A 24598-nucleotide genomic window follows, 5' to 3' on the forward strand; every position below is an offset into this window, starting at 1 on the left:
TGAACTATTAGACTGGATGACTCAATCAAGTGCTAAGCGTTCTCCTCAACCTGGACATGAATAATTCATTGGAACATGGAAACAGAAAAAGTACTTTGAATTCTAATGAGAGGTTTGAGTTTAGACAAGTTAAAGCGCCATCGATGTATTTCCATGCAGCCCACCAATTAACTTCCTCTTTCGCAATCAATAGTAGTCTAGGCCTAATCAATTTGTGGTCAACTTATTCCTCCGTTCATTTTTACGAAAATGATCTTGTTTTACCGCTCGGACTTTTTGATGCGTCGAACTGCTTTGGGATTCATGACAATGTAACATATTGAAATGGTCTGAATTTTTCAGTGAGCATCTTCGCCAACGACTGGAATTCAGTGAAATCAGGAGACCAGCAGAGCGTCCACTTTCCCGATGGCATGGAGATGATTGAATACTATACTATAGCATGAAGTCCAAAAATAGGCTACTACTAGTATTATAGAAAAATGACCCAGGGCCCCAATCTCGTGTTTGAGTGGTTGTCATCACTGCAGCTGTCTCAGTACTTGGAGTCCTTCGTTGACAATGGATATGATGATTTGGAAGTGTGCAAACAAATTGGATATCCCGACCTTGACGCTATCGGGGTTCACATTCAGCATCACCGACAAAAGTTACTCAGCGCTGTGAAGAAGTTGAAAGGAGATGACAAAAAGAAAATACCTGGCTTGTACTTCACCTTGGAGCCCTTAGACCCTAGTTCTGGTTCCCACGCACTCACCGCTGAACAGGGAACTAACCTGCTGGACTCCAAACCGTGTAAGAACATCCAGAAAGGCATTCACAGACACCAGGGCTCATGGTCAAATAAAAACAACCAGCATTTTACCAGTAACGACTTTGTCAGGTATCCCAAACTGAAACTGAAGGTGCTGATTCGGGATAAATTGGTAAAAGATGGAATTGACCTCAGGAAGCCACCGTACACCCACAAGGTTTGTTGGATTCTACCATGTTTGTTGCCCTGCCAGTGATAAGTGTATCAAATTGTTATATTGCTGTCTGTGTACCAACAATTACTGCCCTTCTAAGGATGACTGTCAGCTGTTTTGAGGGTGTGTTTGTGTGGGTGTACATGTACTTCTGTACACCACACACACACACACACACACACACACAAACTCCTAAGAACTGTGAGTTTTGTTGACGGTTAAATAAGGTCAGTACATTGCTAAGGGAGACAAAAATGAGCCATGAAGGTTAATTGTTTGAAGTCTCACACAGCATGCCTTGGAGTTGGATGGTATTGTTAAAACTTAGACTGTACAGTATGATTGGGCTGAGGCCAGTTGCAGTAGATACAGGGGCAGTGACCCATTTGGGATGCATTCAACAATCTGTTTTGCCAACAGGATGCAGTACTTACCAACTGCTAATTCATCCAAGTCCTTCTAATGCTTTAAGATCTACTGTATTGACTGTAGGATATAGATTAATGAGCCAGGCAATACAGTATGATGTGCATGTCAGTTAAAAATATGCCTTGGATCACTTATCCAGAAGGGCAAAGATTTGGTTTCAACATCGGTGGGAACATAGGTTGTTGATCACCTTGTATGCTAACACTACCCCTGCTAATTAGTGGATAGGACTTTTCAATGGTTGGCCCTTAAACCTACACCAGTGCTTGCCCCAGTACTGCATGCATTAGTGATTTTCTGTTGTACCTTGGTAACTTTTCTTCCATTTGAAATTTCCGGAATGTATAATACAGCATGCTTGTGCAACCTCCATGTTCTCTGCAACCTAATAGTTGCTGTAGACTAGGGGGTCATCATGGGCAGTGATGTACTGCTGTGGTCTTCAACCCTGGTCATCAAGGCACACTGTCATGTATGTTCTAGAACAATGGTTCTCAACCCTGTCCTCAGGGACCCCCTGTCCTGCTTGTTTTAGATGTTTCCCTGTTCCAACACACCTGATTCAAATGCATGTACGTTACCAGGCTTCTACAAAGCTAGATAACGACCCTTTTATTGGACTCAGGTGTGTTGGAGCAGGGAAACATCTAAAACATGCAGGACAGGGGGTCCTTGAGGACAGGTTTGAGAACCACTGTTCTAAAATGTTTCCCTGCTCCAATACACCTGATTCAAATGATTGTGTGATTACGACCAATCATTTGAATCAGGTGTGATGGAGCAGGGAAACACCTAAAACAAACAGGACAATGGGCTTTGATGCCGAGAGTTGAAGACCACTGATGTACAGTATAGTGGTGACTGAAAAGGTGTGTCCTGAATAATCAAATTCTCCACTAATTCTTCACTTTCTGCTGAAAGTGGGTTCTGTTTACATTAGTAGAGTTTAGGAGGGGTGTATAATCCAGGCGTCCATGATAAAGATCTGTCCATGCACTGCTATGCTGCATTTAGAGGTTAGACTCACTGCTCTGTTCACACTCTATTAGCCTGGCTGGGAAATGTTTCAGCACAGAACTATAAACAACTGTAAAGTAGTGCGTCCCCAGTAGCCTTCTCCTGACAGGTGTGTGCGTGTGTTTTTCAAGATAGTGCTACCTTTTGTGCTTGGATCCACTGGTACATGTACATAATGTTTATGAAATATTCACAAGGCACAACGTGCAAAAAGGCACTCTGTGAGTTACTCCTGACCTTTTCTATGTCTGTGCCAACGCAGGCAGAGGCAAACTGATTTTGCTGTCTGGAAAAGTTGTTTTTAGTGTTCAGGACTTTTGAAAGCACTGCAGTGTCTGTTCTGTGGAGGATTAGTCAGCAATACTGTACTGTTCAGTCTCATTCTCTTCTGGGGGTAAACACCTTTTATTGCTCTGAAGTAGTACAGTATGATGTGGATTGATAATTTAGATGTTTTTTATTTTTATAAGGAATCACAGTGATGGAAATCAGAAAGTGGCCATGCAGAGCAGAGGTCCTTTCACAAGCGTGTTTTTGAGATACTATACTGAAACATTGGTACACAGTATACTACACAGTACATAGTATATACAGTATACAATCTGGTTTCTTGATATGAGATACCTTCACAACTGCCAATGATTGAGTGTATGAGAGAGAATACGACTGATCCTAATGTTCTGTATTGTGAATCACATTTCCTGTTAAAACAGGATCTCTTGTCCTACACATCCCAAGTCAGTGGTTTGGAAAGAGACACTAATTAGACCCAATGCAGTATACTACACAGTATACTGTGTAGGCTTTTATGCAAGTCCTTTACTGAAACATTGGTACAGGAAGAGTAAGTCTCTTTTTCATAGAAACCAGAACAGCACAGAAATACAGTTTTGTACATGGCATCAAACTGACATCTATACATTAAATTGTCCAGTTATGAGTCACTCAAACTGCCACCAACAAAGATTGATCCCTATTGTGTTTACTGCTTTTGAGAATTGGAACAGTGTGTCCCTTTTCAGGATCACTCTTGGTAGTTAAGTGTAGATATTCAGGGCAGCTGTGCTCATCCAAACACAGAAGAGGTATTGCAGTGGGTTTCTGCTACATGTACAACCATCCATAACTTTTAGGTCCAAATGTGTTATTCTCTGCTGTCTGTTTACTGATTTAACCCTTGTGCTGCCTTCGGGTCACATGACCAAAAGGTTCATAACGAACCATCGTTGTGTTTACCCAATACAAAAGCAAATAAAAATAATTTTCTTTTAACCTTTGAAATGTGGGGGGTCTGAGACAGCCCAACGGTTAAAAGAAAATGCTTCATTTTGTTTTTGTATGCGGTAAAGTTGTTGCAAACGACGGTGGGTCACAATACTGATGGGTCAGAATGACCCGAAGAGAACACAAGGGTTAAGTATTTCTGCAGTTTCTCTAAAAACCTTCAATCTGGTTCTTGATATGAGATACCTTCACGACTGCCAATGATTGAGTGTATGAGAGAGAATACAACTGATCCTAATGTTCTGTATTGTGAATCACATTTCCTGTTAAAACAGGATCTCTTGTCCTACACATCCCAAGTCAGTGGTTTGGAAAGAGACACTAATTAGACCCAATGCCGTATGGCTCTGTAATCACACAATAATTCCCAATCTGTATGTGGACTTTCTAGCCTGATCAATAGTCACTGGGCAGCTCTCCAACTGGCAAGCACGCTTGGCAAGGCTGCTGCGCCCGGCAGGGTCTATCAGGGACGGCTGGAGGGAAAACAATCCATGTGAGGGAAAACAATCCATGTGATTAAAGCTGGTTGTTAAATGACCTAACTACAGGTGCCTGGATGTTGGCAGTTGATGCTGGCAGTTGATTTTCGGCGCAAACCCAACATTGTACATACTGCTTAATGAGCTTTTCCACCCGATTCACATGTAAATATTCACTATTGTAGAACCATAGCGAGGCATATGGGAAGTTGTTTATCCAGCAGGAACCCTGCTGGTGTGTATTCCCTCTAATGCTGTCACAACAATGGACACACCTCCCAGAATCCCTTACTGGAGAGCCGGAATGTTTTTTTTTTGGGGGGGGGGGGGGGTCTCTGGAAGGTTTGCCTGTTATGCCCTCTGTGAGACTCCCAGGACAAGCAACCCAGCAGGGCCTTTTTGATAGAAGCTGCTTGTAGAAAAGCCAGGCTGAATAGACCTGACAAACACACAGGCCATGCACCAGCTGACAGATGTCTGTCCTTGTCACCAGTAAATGTGCTTTTGAATGAACAGGTGTTGTTTTTTGGAACTTTATCAGTTTGACAAACATCTGTTGACAGTTGTTTTCTCACTCCTATCCAGCCTGTCTGTTTCTCTGTCTTTGATGTTTTAGTATCGAGGGAAATCAAAGCAAAAGCACTTCGCAGTTATGTATTAAGCTATGTTGAGTATCTACTGTTTATTTATTTTTGGTTTAGTTTATATACAGCATACACAGCCAAACTGTGACTTTATGAGAAATTGATCCAGTCTCACAGTTCATAACTTCCATTTGTCTCTGCCTTTGTTTCTGTGTCTCTGTGTTTACAGTACCATACATTGTTCTTTGCTGCCTGTGTTCATGTGATGCGATCACTGCAGTATATGGCAAGTGTGTGCTGTGCCTTGCTCCAAGGCTTGCTATATAATGCATCAGGCTTCTCCTGACATGTGTTTTTCTATGGTTGGGGATGTACTGTGTTTTACACCAGCATGGGGTAGGATTCATCGAAAGAATGATCAATTACAATCAGTGTCATGAGGTTTGTGTCAAAAATAGAGCAATTCTCCACAATAGTTTTTTTTCCCCAGTTATCATTAGTTGAACAACAGCTTGTTTTGCTTGTCTGTCATTGCAAGACTAATCTATTCTTATTTGACTTGCTTGTTTAGAAACAGAAAAGAACAAATAATTGCTGATGACCAATTATGACAAGAACAGAGCGAAATCATGTATATATTTGTACAGACACTTTTTAAGCTGTGTTCGAAACAGTCCGATTTCAACCTTTGATCTCCTTAGTGGAACACTGTCCCTGATAATCCCTCAATATACAATGTAAACATATATGCATGAACACATTTGTTCTTACAGTCTATGTACAGAGATACATTAATGGCTTATGTTAATGTTATTTCACTACAGTAATATATCATCCAAGTAGTTCCGTCTGGTTTCACCAGTTGACATTAGAGCAACGCTGCTGGATGTGTAACACGGATGATGTCTGGAGGGGGAGGTAGTGTTACAGAGAGCACTCAAAAGATTACAGGATCATTATGGTCTGGATATGGCAGAGCTGTTGCTGAAGCACCCTGGCCCTTTAACGAACGACCTAGATGTCTTGTCGAGGGGTACAGGCCCACAATGCACCAATGGGACCATCAGCGCTTTAGTGCTTTATTTCTCTTAGCTTTGTGTCCTCTGGGGGTTGTTATGGCCGGCCTGGTAGGGAACAGGATAGCACAGTATAAACCATCAGAGTGATTATGCAGAGAATGCTGAGCTCTACATAATGTAGGTACAAAGGCATACAATAATCACTGACCTACATTTCTGTGTACTGTTGGGACGGAAACGGGGTCAGAGGAGTCGAAGTGTAAGACATCGTTCCATCTAGAGGTTTCTCTCAGGAAAATGCTGTCTGGTGGTGGATAACCATGTTCCCCAGCCGTACCAGAGCCTCATACTGTTTTAGTTCAGGTATATGGATGGAGATTGATTTATTTAATCTCTGAATCAAACCATTGTTTATTTTGGATACTTTTTGTGGGGCACTCTTTACTGACTTAGTCTCCTTTCAAAGTAGTGTCCATTAAAATATCCCCCCACTCTCCAGCCTGTAGGGTTCCATGCCCATTTCCTGCTGGAACAATACTAAGCAGGTCTTTGAAGCCACAGGTTTGCTCTCTGAATATAAATCAGTGCGGATGAAAGGTTTCGGTTGCCTTTGCACCAGCCTTCATCGAGGCAATTGAATTGGGAACCGATAATGCCTATGGGAGTGTAAGAGGGGGTGTTTGGTCCTGCAGGGTGTTTAGGGGGGGTCACAGTCTGGCTGTGTGGAAGGCTGGCCTGCCTGGCTACCGTGTCTGTGTACCTCCCCTTGCTTTGAAGGGAGACTCTTGTCTACTGCTACTCTACACTCCTCTCTTTTTACATTTTATAACTCCCTCTTTCTCCTTCTACCTTTCTCTCTTACTCTCTCCCTCCCCAGTGCAGAGCTATTTTGGTAAGGGTATTCATTGAGTGTATTGGAGTCAGTGGAGCAGAGCAGGCCTTAATACTTGCCATTTGTGACTAATGCACTCGTTTCCACATGTTAGTCTGGTTGTCATTTATTTATGCTTTACATTATTCATGATTTAGGACTTTATCGCATGGTTGACTGTTTGAGCATATCTGTTCGATAGCCTTGTGTGAAGAGTATTGCTATTCTACTAATTGTGTTAGCAGGATTGATTAAGTTTTTACACCCAAAATCACACCCTGTATTTCTCGCTTCCTGTGTTAAAGGCCAACACTTCCAGCGGGGCTTCGAGAGCAAATGTACATATTATCTGTGAGTTGACCAGTGTGCTGTCTGGACTGGGGAGGCGGGAGATCCTGTTCCCATTCTTGACCCAGGCAGACTGTGCCTGCGGGCTTCACCAAAGTTTCAGTAGAGAGTTACGGATTCTGGGGGGTGGGAATCAAGGGAGAGTAATTTGGGGTGCGGGTCCTGTACTATTAGAGGTAATCCTGCGCCCTGCCCCCCCTGCCCTCTTCATTCACCTTGACCCCCCCCCCCCCCCCCCTCAAGACCTCGGACTCCCTTTAAACCTTGGTCCTGTTATTGACTAGCATACAACCTAAAGAACTTCCTGCCTGAGAACCTTGAACTCCACTACTGTACGTCCCCATGTTCCACAGAGAATTGACATGGTTTACAAACGTGTAGATTGATGGACCCAAACCAAAATAGTTACAGGTTAATTTGATTGAATTATTCAAATTTGGTTTTTAGTGTCCCACCCCGTCCAACTGTTGAGCAGTGTTTTTCTGTTGGTCTCTTTGTAATAATTTCTCGAAAATGGGCCACAGTGCATTTATAGACTATGGATTAGACTGAACCATGTGATTGAAAGCAGCCTCGTCTGAGGCTGCTAACCTTTCAACCTGACCCCGCAGTCAGGTCGAGACCCCGACCTGATGGGACGACACAATGAGGATGACGAGCATGCAGGTGAGCTCCTCTGAGACGGTTTCTGACAGTTTGTACAGACATTCTCACCCTAACCCTGACTGACTGGTTTTCGGACCCCCCCAATACAGTAAAACTGCACGTTGTAGAGTGGCCTTTTATTGTGGCCAGCTTAAGGCACACCTGTGCAATAATCATGCTGTCTAATCAGCATCTTGATATGCCACAACTGTGAGGTGGATGGATTTTCTCGGCAAAGGTGAAGTGCTCACTAACACAGATTTAGTGAACAATATTTGAAAGAAATAGGCCTTTTGTATACATAGAAAAAGTCTTAGATTTGAGTTCAGCTCAAAACAAAAGTGTTGCATTTATCATCTTGTTCAGTGTATCTTCACCCCACTCTCCAACCCCTCCCCCTTCAGACCATCCAGTTCAACTGTTCCATGAAAATAGCAGTTACATTTATTCATTTAGCAGACGCTTTTATCCTAAGCGACTTCCAAGAGAGAGCTTTACAAAGTGCATAGGTCACTGATACTAACAACAAGATAGCCCCAAAGCATTGCGGGTAGCCAAAACAAGAAGCACACATTGTGAACAACCAAAAAATAAGTGCCAAAGGGAAGAACCATAAGAGCTGAGATGTAGTTAAGCAAGTTAAAAGTAAACAACATGAATCTCTAAGTGCAACTGTACCTGTAGAAAAAGCAGCAACAGTAAAAATAAGATGAACTAAAATATTTTTGTATTTTGCAGCGAATACAGTTAATCTGGTGTACAGTATAGGTTTGTGTAGGACGGGGCTTTAGCATGATAATCACTTGTTAACGGTATGAATGTGAACGTATCCTGTAATACACCGGGAGTGCTTAGTGTAGGGGACTGGTTGCTGGACAGATTTCACAATAACGCTTCTCTCGATTTGAATGTTCCCAATCAGTCATTTCACCAAGCAAGTGAATGAAAAGGTAATACAATAACTGTTAGATTCTGTTCACCAGAGGATGTCATGGATAGAGAATGTTATTGAACCAGGGAGATGTTTACTCAAGACCCCAGCCAGATGCTCTAGGATGCCCCTGCAACAGCTGAAACTCAGGCATTCCCGTCTGTGTGATAAAGCTGATCCATTACCTTGGGAGACAGATGCAAGACTGGCTTTAACGTCTATCTGCCAGTGTTGTGTACTTTGACATCATACGACCTTTAAACATACATGTCAGAGTTAAGCTGGATGTTTTCCTGGCCTCTCAACTTCAGTCTGTGCATAGATTTTTATGTCTTTACATTATGTACACAGATGTGTCTCTGTCAACCGAGAGTGACCTTGCTCAATACACATGGAATGTTTTAATTTCTTAAAGATGTATTATTTTGTATTCTTTATCGGACAGTTTTAGGTGAAGTTTGACAGGAAAGGCAGAAAGAAAGAGAGCAAGACATGCAGTAAATGGCCATGGCCGGATTCGAACCCGGGCCGATGCGGTGTGGCCTGATAATAAACTGAATATTTCAGTTTATTATCAGCTTGTTTTCCTTGACTTCCTGGAAAAAAAACCAGCCTTCTCCTGATCATGGTTTGATGGAGGACACAGGGTATGTCTTGGCTTGGCTTAACCCCCCCCCCCCCCTGCCCCCTGCAGGCATCCTCTAACCTCCCTCCAGATGTACTGCATCAGATACAGTCGCACAGGAAGTTCCTTGGCTGCCCAACAGTAACAACATCATACAGTCATCCCCACAACATCATCCACTCATCCCCCCTCAGGAAATGGCAGGGGCGGACGACCGGGTCACACTACTGCAGTGCATACAGTGTGCCCCAGATTTGACCCACTTACCTCCACCCCCCTTCCCCGCGCGGAAGCGTCAAGGGTCGAGCCTCTCTCCACCGTGAAATTTCATAGAAAATCACTGACATTGTCCTGCGCCTTTCGTTTCTGAAGAAACATCACAAAACAGACCAGTGTTTCCCCTCGCGTCCATGAGCCACTGACACAAGATATACAATTGTAAGCGCCTGTGGTTTCGTTTTTTTCCCTTCAGGATAGCTTTCTGACGGTTTCCTCACAGTGTTGCGAGACGTGAGGTGAAGGCACAGTGTTCGTTACCTCGACACAGCTGTCTGTTCTGTGAGGACCATCTGTGCCTTGTCGTTTTGAACCGTACAAGAACAGGACTTCAGCATTGTGGTGCTGAGTTGTTTCCCCTTCATTAAAGATGGATGGATCTCTTTCTGTGTCACAGATCCAAGATCACAACAGGCAAAAGGCTTTACAATGTTACTGCGTAATTACACTTGAGAAGACGCAAAAGTACAGATTTGTTGTTTTTGTTTGGTTGAATTCTTTACAATCGATTCTAAAGATTTTCTATACAGTGTTGACCGTATATGGTAGTTCCATGCTTCATGCATCAGTGCCCACACACGCTATACACATCTGTGTATGGACTATTTAATAATCTGTAGACACACACAATACATATTATCGCACAGTACAGTATTACACAGTAATATCTGTTGAGAGAAAAACATTGCACATTTGTGACTCTCTCCCCCTTGGGTGTGTACATCCAGATATTACATATCTGACACAGAAACACCAGCTGTTGATAGTAATCCCAAACAGATTTATTTACAAAGCTGTTAAATCTTCCTTGATGATATTGACATCCATGGTTCCAGGTTCCTTGGGGTGAATATCAGCAGTCATTTACATGACATTGACATTTAGTCAATTAGCAGACACTCTTATCCAGAGCGACTTACAGTAAGTACAGGGACATTCCCCCCGAGGCTAGTAGGGTGAAGTTCCTTGCCCAAGGACACAACGTCATTTGGCACGGCCGGGAATCGAACCAGCAGCCTTCTGAGTGTTAGCCCGATTCCCTAACCGCTAAAGCCATTTGACTCCCAGCAATGGGGACAATGAAAGACTTGAACTTAAACATGGTTATATTTACATTCATGGTAGAAGGTAAGCCATATGCATCCCCAACATGGAGCCATGCTTTTTCTGTTTATCACTGGGTAGGCTGCAGGACTCTAGGACCTGGCCTGCTATCCCTGGAGCTGGAGTCTTGGGTTGAACACTGCTGCCCTGCTATGGAGATGGCTCAGCAACTGTCACTTACACAACAAGCATATGTATGAAGATGTGTGGTACTTCTCAGAATTGTAAATGATCCATGCATTCATCTTCCTACTCTTAGAGTCAGAGAGGGAATTATCTCTTTAGTGATAACACTGGATAATGAGGGCAAAGTCATCGACCTTCAGGAAGAGTACAACATCGCTCCCATGCTTGGCCCTCCTCTACCGGCCCCCATCCCTCTCCAGCTGAGAGAGACTGAGCGTTTAGCCACCCTGTGAATAATGGATGCCCATGTTACCCCCCCCCTATTCTGGAGACGCTGGAGCACAAGGCCCCTCTCAAAGAGCTACGGTTTGCTGGTAGCGGAGCACAACTCTTGGGACCACTGATGGGCGTCACTGGGCTGCAGATGCAGGTCGAGGTAGTGGCACGATGCAAATGTGTGTGTGTGTACGCGTGTGTGTACGTACACACAAGCCCAAGGCGAACGGCCTGTTGAAGGAAGAACAGAGAGAGTGCTCTGGGCAGAGGACATAACTGAAATATGAAAACATTAGGGTGGGTGTTATCTCATGAAGTGAAAGAATCAGGGCAAAAAAAGAAATATTGCACCATGAGTAAGTGCATTTCTGAATGAAATGCCAGCGTTAAATATCAATTGGCGTGTGAGTGTCTGTTTTTTTTACAATGACATCCCCTTTTCCCAGGATGTAGGAAACAACATGTGACAGGTTTCCTTCTCCAGACTTGTATAGGGACCTTTGCTCACTTGGCCTTTTGTGATTGTAAAATGTCAACTCTGAAGAAGCCAAAACATACTGTATAAAACAGTAAAAATTTGAACCTTCTGTTAATCCAGTGTTTATGGAGTGCTATTTGTGTTGATTTGCATCCACGATTAGGATTCTCTTGTAATCAAATGAGTAAGGGCTGGTCGAGCTGGATGGACGTGTTGTAAAGTGGTGTTGTTGACCCTTTTCAGTGTTGGTATACTTAGTCTCTTAATCTCTCAACAAGAATTCTTAACCGCATCCAAAATTGCTGCCATGGGGTTTCATGCCAATTCATACAGTAATGCTATATGAAAGATTAACATGTGGAAGGTCAATAGGGTGGCATGCTTAAGGAAGTTTTTCCGGACAGTGTGGGCAGTTTAGAAGTTGTAGTCTTGGGAGCTTTCCAGTATTGTTTGAGGCCTGTGATGTTGTCGCGGGCATGGAAGCATTTTGGTGTTTCATCTTTACACGGGCATTCCTGTCCAGAGGGACACAGTAAACATTCCTGTCCAGAGGGACACAGTAAACTGTAGAGTTCTTGGCGAGGCTCACCAGCAACACTCTACAGACAGTCGACATATGCTTTGTAGCTCAATTGTCCCCATCCAAGCCACTGTGTCATAATGAAAACCACTCAGACTTTTTTTCCTGTCGCTGGTCCAGCCATCTGTAGCCTAACCATCCCATTCTCCCAAACCTCTCGATCTCGGGTAATCCCTCTGTCCCTCCCCTTCTATCTCCCCAACCCCAACAAGGAAGGTTGTTAATCTATTTGATATCTTACTCTTATTACTCTGACCAATGTCTTCCTAGTTCATTCTTCTTCTAGAAACATGAACATTGTTCCAGGCATCATTCGTGATCATCATGATCATTCCCTGTCCTGTATAGGCTCTCGCGCTCTTTCGCTCTCTCTCTCTCTCTGCCATGTGGTGTCACGTCTAATGGGAATCCCCCAGTTTGAGCAGTACGATGATCTCGGCCGGGCTGCCGGCACCACAGACAGCCAGAAGGGTGGCTTCAAGCTGAGGACAGCGGGATGCGGGCATGGTGCTCCACTTGACCTCGACAGCTGAAAGCCAGTGGACAAAGCACACAGGCTTGTGGGTAATCCCTCTGTCCCTCCCCTCCTTTCTCCCCAACCACAACGAGGAAGGTTGTTGATCTATTTGATAGCTTACTCTTCTTACTCTGACCAATGTCTTCCTAGTTGATTCTTCTTCTAGAAACATGGACATTGTTCCAGGCATCATTCGTGATCATCATGATTCCCTGTCCTGTATTGGCTGTTCTGTCTGTGAGCCTTCTGAAGATCTGCCTTGATGTTGACCTTACAGTATGTACACATTGCTGCCTGTACTGGCATATCTGCCACCGTCATCCAGCAAGGGGAAGTGGTACTGGCAACGTCTTCACCAGCTCATTAGTTATTCATGGGTATACCACTCCTCTAATGGGAAAGACAGTTGTTTTATTTATTCATGCTGTGGTTGACAGCAGTCGGCCCAATCTTTCCCAGAGTTCCCAACATGTTTTACGTGTCCGTGGCGATATTCCTCCCTCTTCATCTTGTGCTTCACGAAGGACAGCAAGTCTCACAACACAGGTATATTTCTGTCAGGTGTCACCTTGAAGCAATCGTTGGATGTTGCGTGTACCTAGGAGAACGGGACGTATTTATGTTCCCAGTCTGTAGATACAGGAGGAGGATAATGACCGTGGAACAGGAAGAGGAATGTGATTCACTGACATTTACAGCAAGTGTGATGTGTGCATCATCTGACACACACCACCGGGGGATACGACTTCCCAGTTGGAGACCACAGTACTCAGTCTTCCTCTGATTCTTCTCTTCCTTCTTTTCTCCTCCTCTGCTCCTCCCCTTCCTCTTTTCCTCCTTCTCAACTACTGCCATGGACTTATCAGACACACACAGCCACAGTTTAGAAGGATAAAATACTGCTAGAGAATGTGAACCAAATACATGTAATTCCCCACATTGGGTCAACATTTGTCTAAATTTGTTTATTTCCAGCTGCTTTCTGTTGTCAGGCCGAGCAGAAGAACATGTCATCGGAACATGCTGATCCTTTTTATCCCTCTACAAATATTTTTTTTGGGAAAAAAGCAAAGCTTTGTAACAAAGCAATACTATCGAGGCAACACTCAATCCGTACTAACCTCCAACCTTTTAATTATGCAATGGCACAGAGTGGATTGAATAACTCTCACGTCCCATGTCTGAGCCTAGAAAAGGGTTTATCCCAGATTATTTTTGGAAAAGCATTGATTACTGTAGTTTCACACCAGGTGAAACTGGTGACTTGTGTCTGGCCTATAGGGTCCCCGTGTCGTTCTCATCCTCCAACACCAGGCAGCGTTGCTCTGGAGTTTCATCTGTGGAATGGTCATTAGCTCAATGACACAGGAGGGCTGGGAGGGGGTCGGGTGGATTTGGCAGACTGGCGCACCCACACTGTGACCCCTGTCGCCAGGGATGTTCTCTCTCCAGCCTGCGCCCTGTTCTGCTGACGATGCTGCAGTCACCAAAAACTCGTCTGCCTGGATGTGACAGCTGGACCCCCCCCGACCCACCTTTGCACCAGCAAGTTAAGGGACAGCTGAGCCCACCAATCTCTCTATGATTAGGACAGATGAGCAGACAATCTCCATATGGCACAATGAGGCTGAGAGTGCGCAGGCTGTACCCGAATCTGGTGGCCTCCATTGGGGGTTGACTCACTTTGACGACCCACCCCCCCGGCCATTCTCCTACCCAGTCACCTGGATGAAATGTGAAGTGGGGGGGGGGGTGTATTTTCAGAGGAGAATATTGGAAACTGGAGGTCTGACTTTGGTTTGTGAGGGATCTAAGTAGACAGGCTCTGTCTTAAACACAGACTCCTGAATGTCACCAAATGTCTAGGGCCCTCTGGAGGAGTCAGTTGCTGTTTGCGGTTTACATTTCAGCCTCGTTCACAGAGCTGTAGGTGGTGGGAAAGGCTTGAGGCTGACCCTTCCGGTCTGGCATGGCTGTTTGAGTGACAGATGTAATGTGACCTGCTTTATAAACTGGATTCGTGGAAGCTTTGTTGTGGTTGAAGGCAAAGGAATTTGACCCTTTTCAAGGACTTAGGATGGTCATGAAAATTGCTAATTGAATCTGAATACACACACCCAGTCAGAACCAGACTGGCTCGCTCAGTACACATGCCGTTTGACATATTGAAGGTTATAGTGTATTTGACTGTTTATGAGGAAGACATGGTTATTATTTTAAGGGTGGGTGGTTAATGGATTCTCACACCCTGTTTGTCTAATGCTAACCAAACATGTAGGTTGGGCCATGAGATACACTTAATGCTGGTTTGGAATATTAACCATCAGATTATAATTCTTCTTTTGTATTTAGCAGAACTTGCTGTAGCAGAAGTATATTTCAATGTTGTTCAACCCAGTCTGGCAAAGAAAGAAGTTCGGTTGAATTTCAATACGGTGGAAGCCCCCGTTTGTTTTTTGGGGGCTTTATTCTGCACCATTTGCTTTGGATTAGTCAGTCTAGGCTGCTCTCAGAGGAACCAGAGGAAGGCAGATGTACCCACCCACAACGTCCCAGGAGCAGGAGTGCTTTATAATGCTCAGTCCTAGACAGATTACCGGGAAACTAGGTTAGGTCCAACCCACTGTCCCTGACTGAGACACTGCACAAGGACAAAACCTTCCAGTGACACATCCAGAAATGCAGTAAGAAAATGGTTCATAAAGCACTAGTGTGTCATCTCTGTGATTCAGTGTTTGTCTATCCACAGTGGCACCCCTACCCCCACATCCTTCAATATTCACACTGATTAACATGCCTTACTCTTCACACCAGTCTCTGGCTGGCCTGAAATCAGTATAATGTGTTTGTATGGAGCCATGCCCTGTCAGTGTGCATTACAGGGCTGTCCTCTGAGCCACACCACTGGGTCAGAGTCTGGGCCGACTCTAGAATTGTACCTGGAAGGTTGTAGACTTTCATATGGTCTGCCTCGTCAACGTCGATCTTAAAATGCACACACCTTCCTGTGTGACTGGAGTAGGAGGTGGGAAGAGGGGGGTGGGGAGAGTAGAGGAGGTTGAAGAGTGGAGGAGGAGGAGGAGGAAGTTGTAGATGTGGAGGAGGAGGAATAGGAAGAAGTGTGTAGGAGGAACGAGGAACAGGGTTATTTTAAGTGGAAGGTGGTATGATCAGCGTCTCTACCTAGCCCCTTAAACCATGGCACACACAGCCTGGAGGGTACTTCACTCAGAGTGGTGACACACCCTAGACAGAACATTACATTTACCATGCAAGGTCAAACGACTCCTGTGAATGAGACTGTTGTGATTAGTTTTCTGTGTAGACCTATCGCTGTTTGAATGTTCTAACACGACCATGTAGCACTGTCCGAATTGTAATGAACTGGCATAGTACAGTGATACCCATGAAGTATCACTGTGTGTGTTGTGTTTGGTTGCTTGCTTACATAAATGTACCCAACAGAGTCCTGACGGTAATGAGACTGTGTGCATGCGTTTGCATAGAAAATTCCCTGGGAGGATCTCACTGAGGCTGACGTGTTTCTGGAAAGGTTTTACTGATTTACTGCTGCCATTTTCTTTGATGCTGCTATACTGAGCGTCCAGGTGAACACGGGATGGCAGCGCAGCTGAGGACATTGTTTCGCCACCGTTCTGGGTTATATACTGAACAACTGTATAATGACAACATGCCTCCGTTTCACAGTTTGTGTAAGGATCATATCTGTGGATATAACATGAGATTTTTTAAAGGGGTCATTTACTGATTTTATAGGCTATTTCACACTGTTCCCTAGGATCTCTGAATAGGGTATGTTACATTTGTTGGGCTGAAAATGGCCCGGGTGCTATTCTATGTGCCGATATGCACCCTGTAAAATAGCCCTGTAATAAAACAAAGTTTTCTACCTTTTATGGTATGCTTATGAATATATAGATGAGCTACGCACTGATTGGTTGGTTTACAACAAGTGAAGCTGCGGAGCAAAGACGCAACACGGGCAACAGCACTCACTGAAACAAGGTGGAGACTTGAAATAAAACGTACAAATAAATCTATTGTGTCTACACAACACTGTTTTCAACAGATTGTGTAGATATCATTTCAAAAGATAACGTTGGTTGTTTCCACTTCTGTTGTCGAAGCAAACGGGATCGATTTAGGTGGGTAACGTTACAGCCTAGCAACCAAACTATCGTGCTCCACTCTGCTTCAGTTAGCTATAGCTATCTTGCTTTAAAAAATGAATACAAAATAACCTGACAAAGATATGGACAGACGTGCATCGTGAATTATAGATTACATGACAAGGGTTATTTATTCGAATGAAACAGTTTGGTACATGAAATAACATTTGCCCCATTGCCAATAAATTCTACGTATGCTAGATACAGGCAGGATACGTTAGCATTGCTAATAACTGTTAACGAAAATGTCATACTAAGGCCGAATCCCAATACTCCCCCTTACCCCTTCCCCTTCGTTTTGCGCGTTCCCGTGAGAGCTAGTGGTGTCCCAATACTCTTTTTGAGCTAGGGGAAGGGCTAAGGCCGAATCCCAATACTCCCCCTTACCCCTTCCCCTTCGTTTTGCGCGTTCCCGTGAGAGCTAGTGGTGGCCAATACTCTTTTTGAGCTAGGGGAAGGGCTTAAAACCAAGTGAGGTCGGGATCTTACTTGAAACCGAGGGCTATGTGAAAACTGCTTGAATTGATAAAAAAATTATGACAGTCTTGTTTTGTGTTATATGCAGTCATGAACATATATATTTGCAACCATTTTCCTAATTAAAACGTTTCTAAAAATCGCTAGTTTGGTACGCTAATATTACAGTGCTGAATTGCACAACAGTCAGTTGCAAATTGTTAAATCAGTGCATAACACTACTTGCTTTGGAGATATCGATACGTGCTAGATGACGTACCTGTAACCAAGTGGTGTCCCATTTCCTAGGGCTATGTAGCCCTTACCCCTTACTTTCGAGGGCCAAGGGGAAGGGCTAAGGGGAAGGGGTAAGGGGGAGTATTGGGATTAAGGCCGAATCCCAATACTCCCCCTTACCCCTTCGTTTTGCGCGTTCCCGTGAGAGCTAGTGGTGTCCCAATACTCTTTTTGAGCTAGGGGAAGGGCTAAGACTAAGGGGTATACACCCCTTAAAACCAAGTGAGGTCGGGAGCTTACTTGAAACCGAGGGCTATGTGAAAACTGCGCAACCGGCAACAATGGCGGCCATATCGTCCAGAGAGTCCGCTAAATATAATATTTTCGGCTTAATTAATTGATAAAAAAATTATAACAGTCTTGTTTTGTGTTATATACAGTCATGAACATATATATTTGCAACCATTTTCCTAATTGAAACGTTTCTAAAAATCGCTAGTTTGGTACGCTAATATTACAGTGCTGAATTGCACAACAGTCAGTTGCAAATTGTTAAATCAGTGCATAACACTACTTGCTTTGGAGATATCGATACGTGCTAGATGACGTACCTGTAACCAAGTGGTGTCCCATTTCCTAGGGCTATGTAGCCCTTACCCCTTACTTTCGAGGGCCAAGGGGAAGGGGTAAGTTAAGGGGAAGGGGTAAGGGGGAGTATTGGGATTAAGGCCGAATCCCAATACTCCCCCTTACCCCTTACCCCTTCCCCTTCGTTTTGCGCGTTCCCGTGAGAGCTAGTGGTGTCCCAATACTCTTTTTGAGCTAGGGGAAGGGCTAAGACTAAGGGGTATACACCCCTTAAAACCAAGTGAGGTCGGGAGCTTACTTGAAACCGAGGGCTATGTGAAAACTGCGCAACCGGCAACAATGGCGGCCAGATCATCCAGAGAGTCCGCTAAATATAATATTTTCGGCTTAATTAATTGATAAAAAAATTATAACAGTCTTGTTTTGTGTTATATACAGTCATGAACATATATATTTGCAACCATTTTCCTAATTGAAACGTTTCTAAAAATCGCTAGTTTGGTACGCTAATATTACAGTGCTGAATTGCAGTCCCGCATTTCTTTGACTAGCATGTCTACAGTTTAAAGTAAACTCCATTAGCAGCGAATTTCGTTTAAATCAGTGCATAACACTACTTGCTTTGGAGATATCGATACGTGCTAGATGACGTACCTGTAACCAAGTGGTGTCCCATTTCTTAGGGCTATGTAGCCCTTACCCCTTAGTTTCGAGGGCCAAGGGCTAGGGGTAAATTAAGGGGAAGGGGGAAGGGGAAGGGGTAAGGGGGAGTATTGGGATTCGGCCTAGCCTGCGGCTGTGATGAACATAGCAGGTCTGAACAGCACCTCTTTTCAGCAACAGCTTCATAGCAAATCCTGCTTTACATTGTCCCATGTTTTCAAAACTGTCCTCGGTGAAATGGTTTGAGCAAATGTGTATTTGACGGTCAAACTGCACAGAGATCTTCTTATAGACAAACATCACAGACCGTTGAGTGTTTGGTTCCTTGGGAAGACTCTGAAAACTGTCAGCATTCCCTGTACAGCCTGGAACACTGCATTTATGAACGTAGTCCATTTTCAATATCCTTGAAAAATGTTCTTTGTAATTCCGTGGAAGTACGCTACACAGAGCAGTGCGCCGCAAATTTTGGGGCGTGACAAAGGTACAGATCAGAGCCAAATACGGTGATTTTTAAAAAAACCTACTGTTTTACAGCAGCAGTTTCAAATTGTGAGATTTGCATAGGAAAGAGGTTTCATTGGACTTTGAGGTTCACTGTATGTCCATTTTACCCAGTGAACTGTCGTTATTCAACTATGACAAGGTAATTTTATATAGTAATTAATTTCATGAAGTGTGTGTGTGTGTGTGCATGTGTGTCTGGATATATATATATCTATAGATCCATAGATGTTTGTCCCATATTTCTTTTTCAACTACTGTATGAAAGATCCCAGTTTCCTTGGTCCCATCTTCCAAATGCTTGCAAGCTGTCGTCAAATCCACAGACCAGGACCTATTGCATCCTACTGCATACATGCATACAGTAACTTTGGGACAATGTCTCGCAATGTTTTATTGGGGTAGAACTCCATGGGAGGCGACAGCCTAGTGGTTCTGTTCATGCGTTGACCGTGTTAAATCCTTCACAGCTCACAGTATGTAACAAACGCTATCTACTCACAGCTTTACTTCCGCATGAACGTGTCTTTTGCGTTTGTTTAGTAGCTGCTAGCCTTTTTCAGGTTGGAGGCATGGGCTGTAGTCAAATGTATTTATCCAAACCGACATACCGCATGGGGGGGGGGGGGGGGGGGGGATATGAACCAGCGACCTTTTTGATCTGCAGTAAAATGCTGTAGTGCTGAGTGACCGTATAACCACCCCCGGATCACACCAGGTAAGAAGGTAGCATCATGCGTTTGGAGCATCTGCGACAGTCTCAGAATGGCGTCTTCAGGGAGAGAGCTATGGCTTCCAACATCTGCTCTCTGCTGTGTGTGGCCAGGGCTGCCGGCCCACCCATGTGTGCTGCACTGATTTCTCCTATGAGGTTTAACCACATTGTGAAGGTCACAGAGAAAGAGAGCAGTCGCATTCATGAAGAAGTGCTCTGAAGTTTCAGTCATTTGGATCGTTTTTGATGATAATACTCAGAATCAAGCAGAGCTTGAAGTGGGCCGGTACCCACCGGTACGCAGTACCAGCACTTCTACATTTGACTCTTAAGCGTACCTGCACTTTTTCTTGCATGTAGCCTGTCCGGTACACTACCACTGACAGAGAAAGCGTCAGTGTCAGAGAGATTGTTGGACCCCAACGTTACATAAACAACACTACCCAGAAAGCACTAGCACTACGTGACTTGCCTCAGATCTTGACAAATCACTTAAAGGCAAGCAGTCACCCCTAACGAATTCCCTTGTGATGGAACAGCTCGGTGATATAGACTTTCCCATAGAAAAGCTATGCTAGGACAGCAACCTTGCTATTTCATTAAACATACCAATCATCATAGACAGCAAATGGCATGGTAAAATGCATGGTTACAAACCTGAAACACGTGTTAGAAGTCTCAAAACTATCCATATTCTTCTTACAAATCTATCCCCCCCTGTTTTATCTGTTAATACTCCACAGATGACAACGTTTTGGCTGATGCCCTTTCCAGAGTGTGATCGTTCTGTGCCGTCTGTATATGTATGGTGGTCTTTATTGCAGTGTAGGCTACCTGGGTTGGATGGATGCACAATGCCTTCTCATTTTGTTGTGCACCACATGCAGGTTTGCTCTTGGGCGTGTTACGACCCCTGATGTTGTTCTGTATTATGTTCTCTCCCCGTCTTTTTGTCTCCCCCCCCCTGATTGGTCCGTGCCGCATCCCTCCCTTTTTACCCCACTCACCTTGTCACTCTACAACGACCAATCGGCAACCCCTGCTCCTGACTATTAAGGCCGCTTCCTTTGACATCTGAGAGAGCTGTCAGAACAGAGAACAGTGTGTGTGTGGGCGCTTTGTTGTGTCAAGTTTGATTTCTGTGTTTGTGGATTTTCGTACATGTTCTCCCTGTTTGTTTTGCATCATTAAATATTAATTCATTTTTATGCCTACACTCGGTGTAGTGCTTTCAAGGAGACAGGCAAGCTACCCATGGGTCTACACCACCCATCACATAGTTAGCGACCTGTTGAAGAACACTAGCTAAGGAGCGGTGCCACACATTGTATTTCTGTTTGGTTAGGCAAGCAGGGCTGTTTTACTGTTCTGTTATTTGGCACCGCTCTCCGTTCCCTTGCACCCTTGTCGGGGTTGTTAGTTATAATAAACCACCTTTTTTACTATACATGCTTGTGTCCAGTGTTCCCTTTATACTGAAACCATCTCCCCAAACATTTGGGTTAGCAGTGTTGCATCCCCCTTCACCACCCTAGGCACACAACATCTGGGGAGGGTACTGTATGTAACACCTTCTTTGTTAATCTCTTTTGTAATTTACATTACATTAACCAAATAAAATCAAATTTATTTGTATAGCCCTTTTTACACGCAAGCATGTCACAGAGGGCTTCACATATGCCCATAGAACTGCCCCTAAACCAACCTAAACCCTCAAGGAAGACAAGGAAAAACTCCCAGAAAAACTCCCAACGGGAGAAAAAATGGAAGGAACCTTGGGAGGAGCAATTCAGAGAGGGATCCCCTCCTCCAGAGACGGTTGGCAAGAGAGAGGAGCAGAACACAAGCTAAACATAGTCATACAGTGTCAATGGGTTTTGAAACACCAAAAATCCATTGTTTGGCTTTATAGACGTTGGATGGGACCTGGAAACTCGCTGTTGGCCGTCATGGAGGCTGGTTTCCGGTTGACAACCTGGTCCAGCGGTAGACCGACGACCAGGCAGGTCCTGACAGCTCAGACCCCCCACACCACAGGGGATGTGTGGGGGGGACAGAGAGGAGAACAGGGATTAGAGAATGCCAGGAGCAGCTAACAGTTTCAGTCGTAATAGAATGAGATCCCCACCGGTCAAGTGTGGACTAGTGCAGCAATTTAACAAAGCTAAGAGGGTATTTGATGCAGCCCCACACACCAAGACAGCGACAGCCCCCCTTGGTTGGAACATGAAATCTGTTCCAGGGGAAACAACTCTAAAATAGGTTATATTTATACGAATAAGGATGAAAACAACCAGCCCCCCGTTGTCTCCAACTAGTAAACTATAACAATAAAAATATACAGCAACGGAACTATTACAGTAACAATATACAATAACAGGTTTACTTTATTTGTAACATTTAAATGGGCAGTGTGAACATAAGCTAAAATTACAATTTAAAAGTTACATGTGATACACACATAGGCAAACGCACACCCCAGGTTTACATAGAAAGTACATACATTTAACAATCATAGGATTGACTAAACAAGAAAGTTTTTAATCTAGTTTTAAATGTCGAAACAGTATCAGCCTCCCTAATTGAGACAGGTAATTTGTTCCAGAGAAGAGGTGCTCTATATGAGAACGCCCTACCTCCAGCAGTTTTTTTTCTTAATTTTGGTATTACCAGATAGCCGGCATCTTGAGATCTTAGAGTCCTTGCGGGGCAATAGGGTGCAAGGAGACCGGAGAGGTACAGTGGTGCCAATCCATGTAGAGATTTGTAAGTTAGTAGTAAAACTTTGAAATCAGCTCTGGCTTGGATAGGGAGCCAGTGTAAAGAGATAAGAGTAGAGGTTATATGATCAAACTTTCTTGTTTTTGTCAATAGTCTAGCAGCAGCATTTTGTTCCCGCTGTAAATTTTTCAAGTAGGTAATTGGGAGGCCAGAGAACAACACATTGCAGTAGTCCAATCCGGACGTAACAAAAGCATGTATTAGTTTTTCAGCATCATCCTTTGAGAGGAATTTTCGTATTTTGGCAATATTACGTAGATGGAAAAATGCAGTTCTGGTGATTTGTTTAATATGGTACTCAAACGAAAGGTCTGGGTCCAATGTGACTCCTAAATTTTTTACCAACTGGCTTTGAGATACTTTGACACCATCTAAGTTTAAGGTCAGATTGGATAAATTATTTCTGTATTTTTTGGGCCGAAAATTTGAACCTCGGTTTTATCCGAATTAAGAAGAAGGAAATTTGCTGTCATCCAAGTTCTCAACCCAGAAACACATTTTTCCATAGCATGTGGAAATTCTCCAGGCTTTATGGACATGTATAGCTGAGTATCATCTGCATAACAGTGAAAATTTACCCCAGAGCTTCTAATTATGTTTCCTAAAGGCAACATATAGAGTGAAAATAACAGAGGGCCTAGAACTGAACCCTGTGGTACTCCGTATTTTACAGTAGTGCTCCTGGATGAGCAACCATCATAGTGGACATATTGTGATCTTTGACTACCTTAGCTAATGCAGTTTCAGTGCTGTGGTGAAGACGAAATCCAGACTGGAGAGGTTCATAAAGCTGATTTGAGGAGAGGTGCTCAGTTAGCTGTTGTGCCACAGCTTTTTCTAAAAAAAGAGAGAAATGGCAAATTTGAAATTGGCCTATAGTTGCTAATACAACCTGGATCCAGGTTTGGTTTTTTAAGAAGGGGCTTAATAATAGCTTGTTTGAAATTGTCAGGGACTTGTCCAGTTACAATAGATTCATTAATAATACTAAGCATGGGAGGTCCAATAATAGGGAGAAGTTCCCTACAAAGTTTGGCAGGGAGGGGATCAAGAAGGCAGCTGATGGGTTTCGAGGAATCTACCAGCTCGATGAACGCTCCCATAGAAATTGGGTTAAAGTGAGTAAGAGCCTCAACATGCAGCATGCTGGGTATAGAGTCAAATTCCGTGTTGATGGCCACTCCTCCAGGACTAGTGCATAGAATTTTTGGTCAAAGAAATCTAAGAAATCATTGGGAGAGAGATCTGAACTAACACAGAGTGTACTTTTCTTAGTGAGTTTTGCAACAGTATCAAATAGGAACTTTGTGTTGTGTTTGTTTTTACTAATCAATTTAGAGAAATATTCTGATCTGGACCTGATGAGGACTTGCTTGTACTCCATTTGGCTGTCCTTCCAGGCCAGGCGGAAAACCTCCAATTTAGTGGTACGCCACTTATGCTCTAATTTTCGAGTGGACCTCTTGAGAGTGCGGCTTTCCTCTGAATACCATGGAGCCATTTTCTTGTCTTTTCTTTTCCTTGGTTTGAGTGGGGCAACAGAATCTAGGGATAACTGAAGAACCAAATTCAGATCCCTTGTTTTAGCATTTAATGATTTATTTGGGACGTCCAGTGCTTCTAGTGCAGCAGGTAGAATATTAGCCAGTTCCATAGCTGTGTTTGGGGTTATGCAGTGGCTAGTAATATTCTGGGTGCCTCCAAGGCTCTGGCAGAGATCCATTTTAAAGGTAACCAGGCAGTGGTGTGATAATATAGGATTGTGGGGGTGGACAATTATGTCACTAATCTTGATTCCCCGTGTGAGAACTAAATCCAATGTATGCGAGTGAAGATGGGTAGGTTTAGAAACCACCTGAGTGAGACCTGTGGAATCCAATAGAGCAGTAAAGGCCTTACTTAGA

The 24598-nt window shown here is 43.8% G+C and overlaps 1 protein-coding gene across 2 annotated transcripts in view; it reads left to right on the forward strand.

Moving 5' to 3' along the window:
* Positions 1–331: 331 nt before the first annotated feature.
* Positions 332–24598, forward strand: part of LOC146299402 (SAM and SH3 domain-containing protein 1-like) — a 52483-nt gene continuing 28216 nt past the window's right edge. The window contains exon 1 of one of the 2 annotated variants that reach the window (XM_084684551.1): positions 332–971. In XM_084684551.1, the coding sequence (XP_084540677.1) occupies positions 483–971 (489 nt within the window). In that variant the 5' untranslated portion in view covers positions 332–482. The remainder of the gene's footprint in view (positions 972–24598) is intronic. The other variant, XM_084684552.1, reaches the window with a different exon arrangement.

The sequence above is a fragment of the Hypomesus nipponensis genome, chromosome 3, assembly GCF_054491055.1.
Source record: "Hypomesus nipponensis isolate SF chromosome 3, ASM5449105v1, whole genome shotgun sequence".
NCBI lineage: Eukaryota > Metazoa > Chordata > Actinopteri > Osmeriformes > Osmeridae > Hypomesus > Hypomesus nipponensis.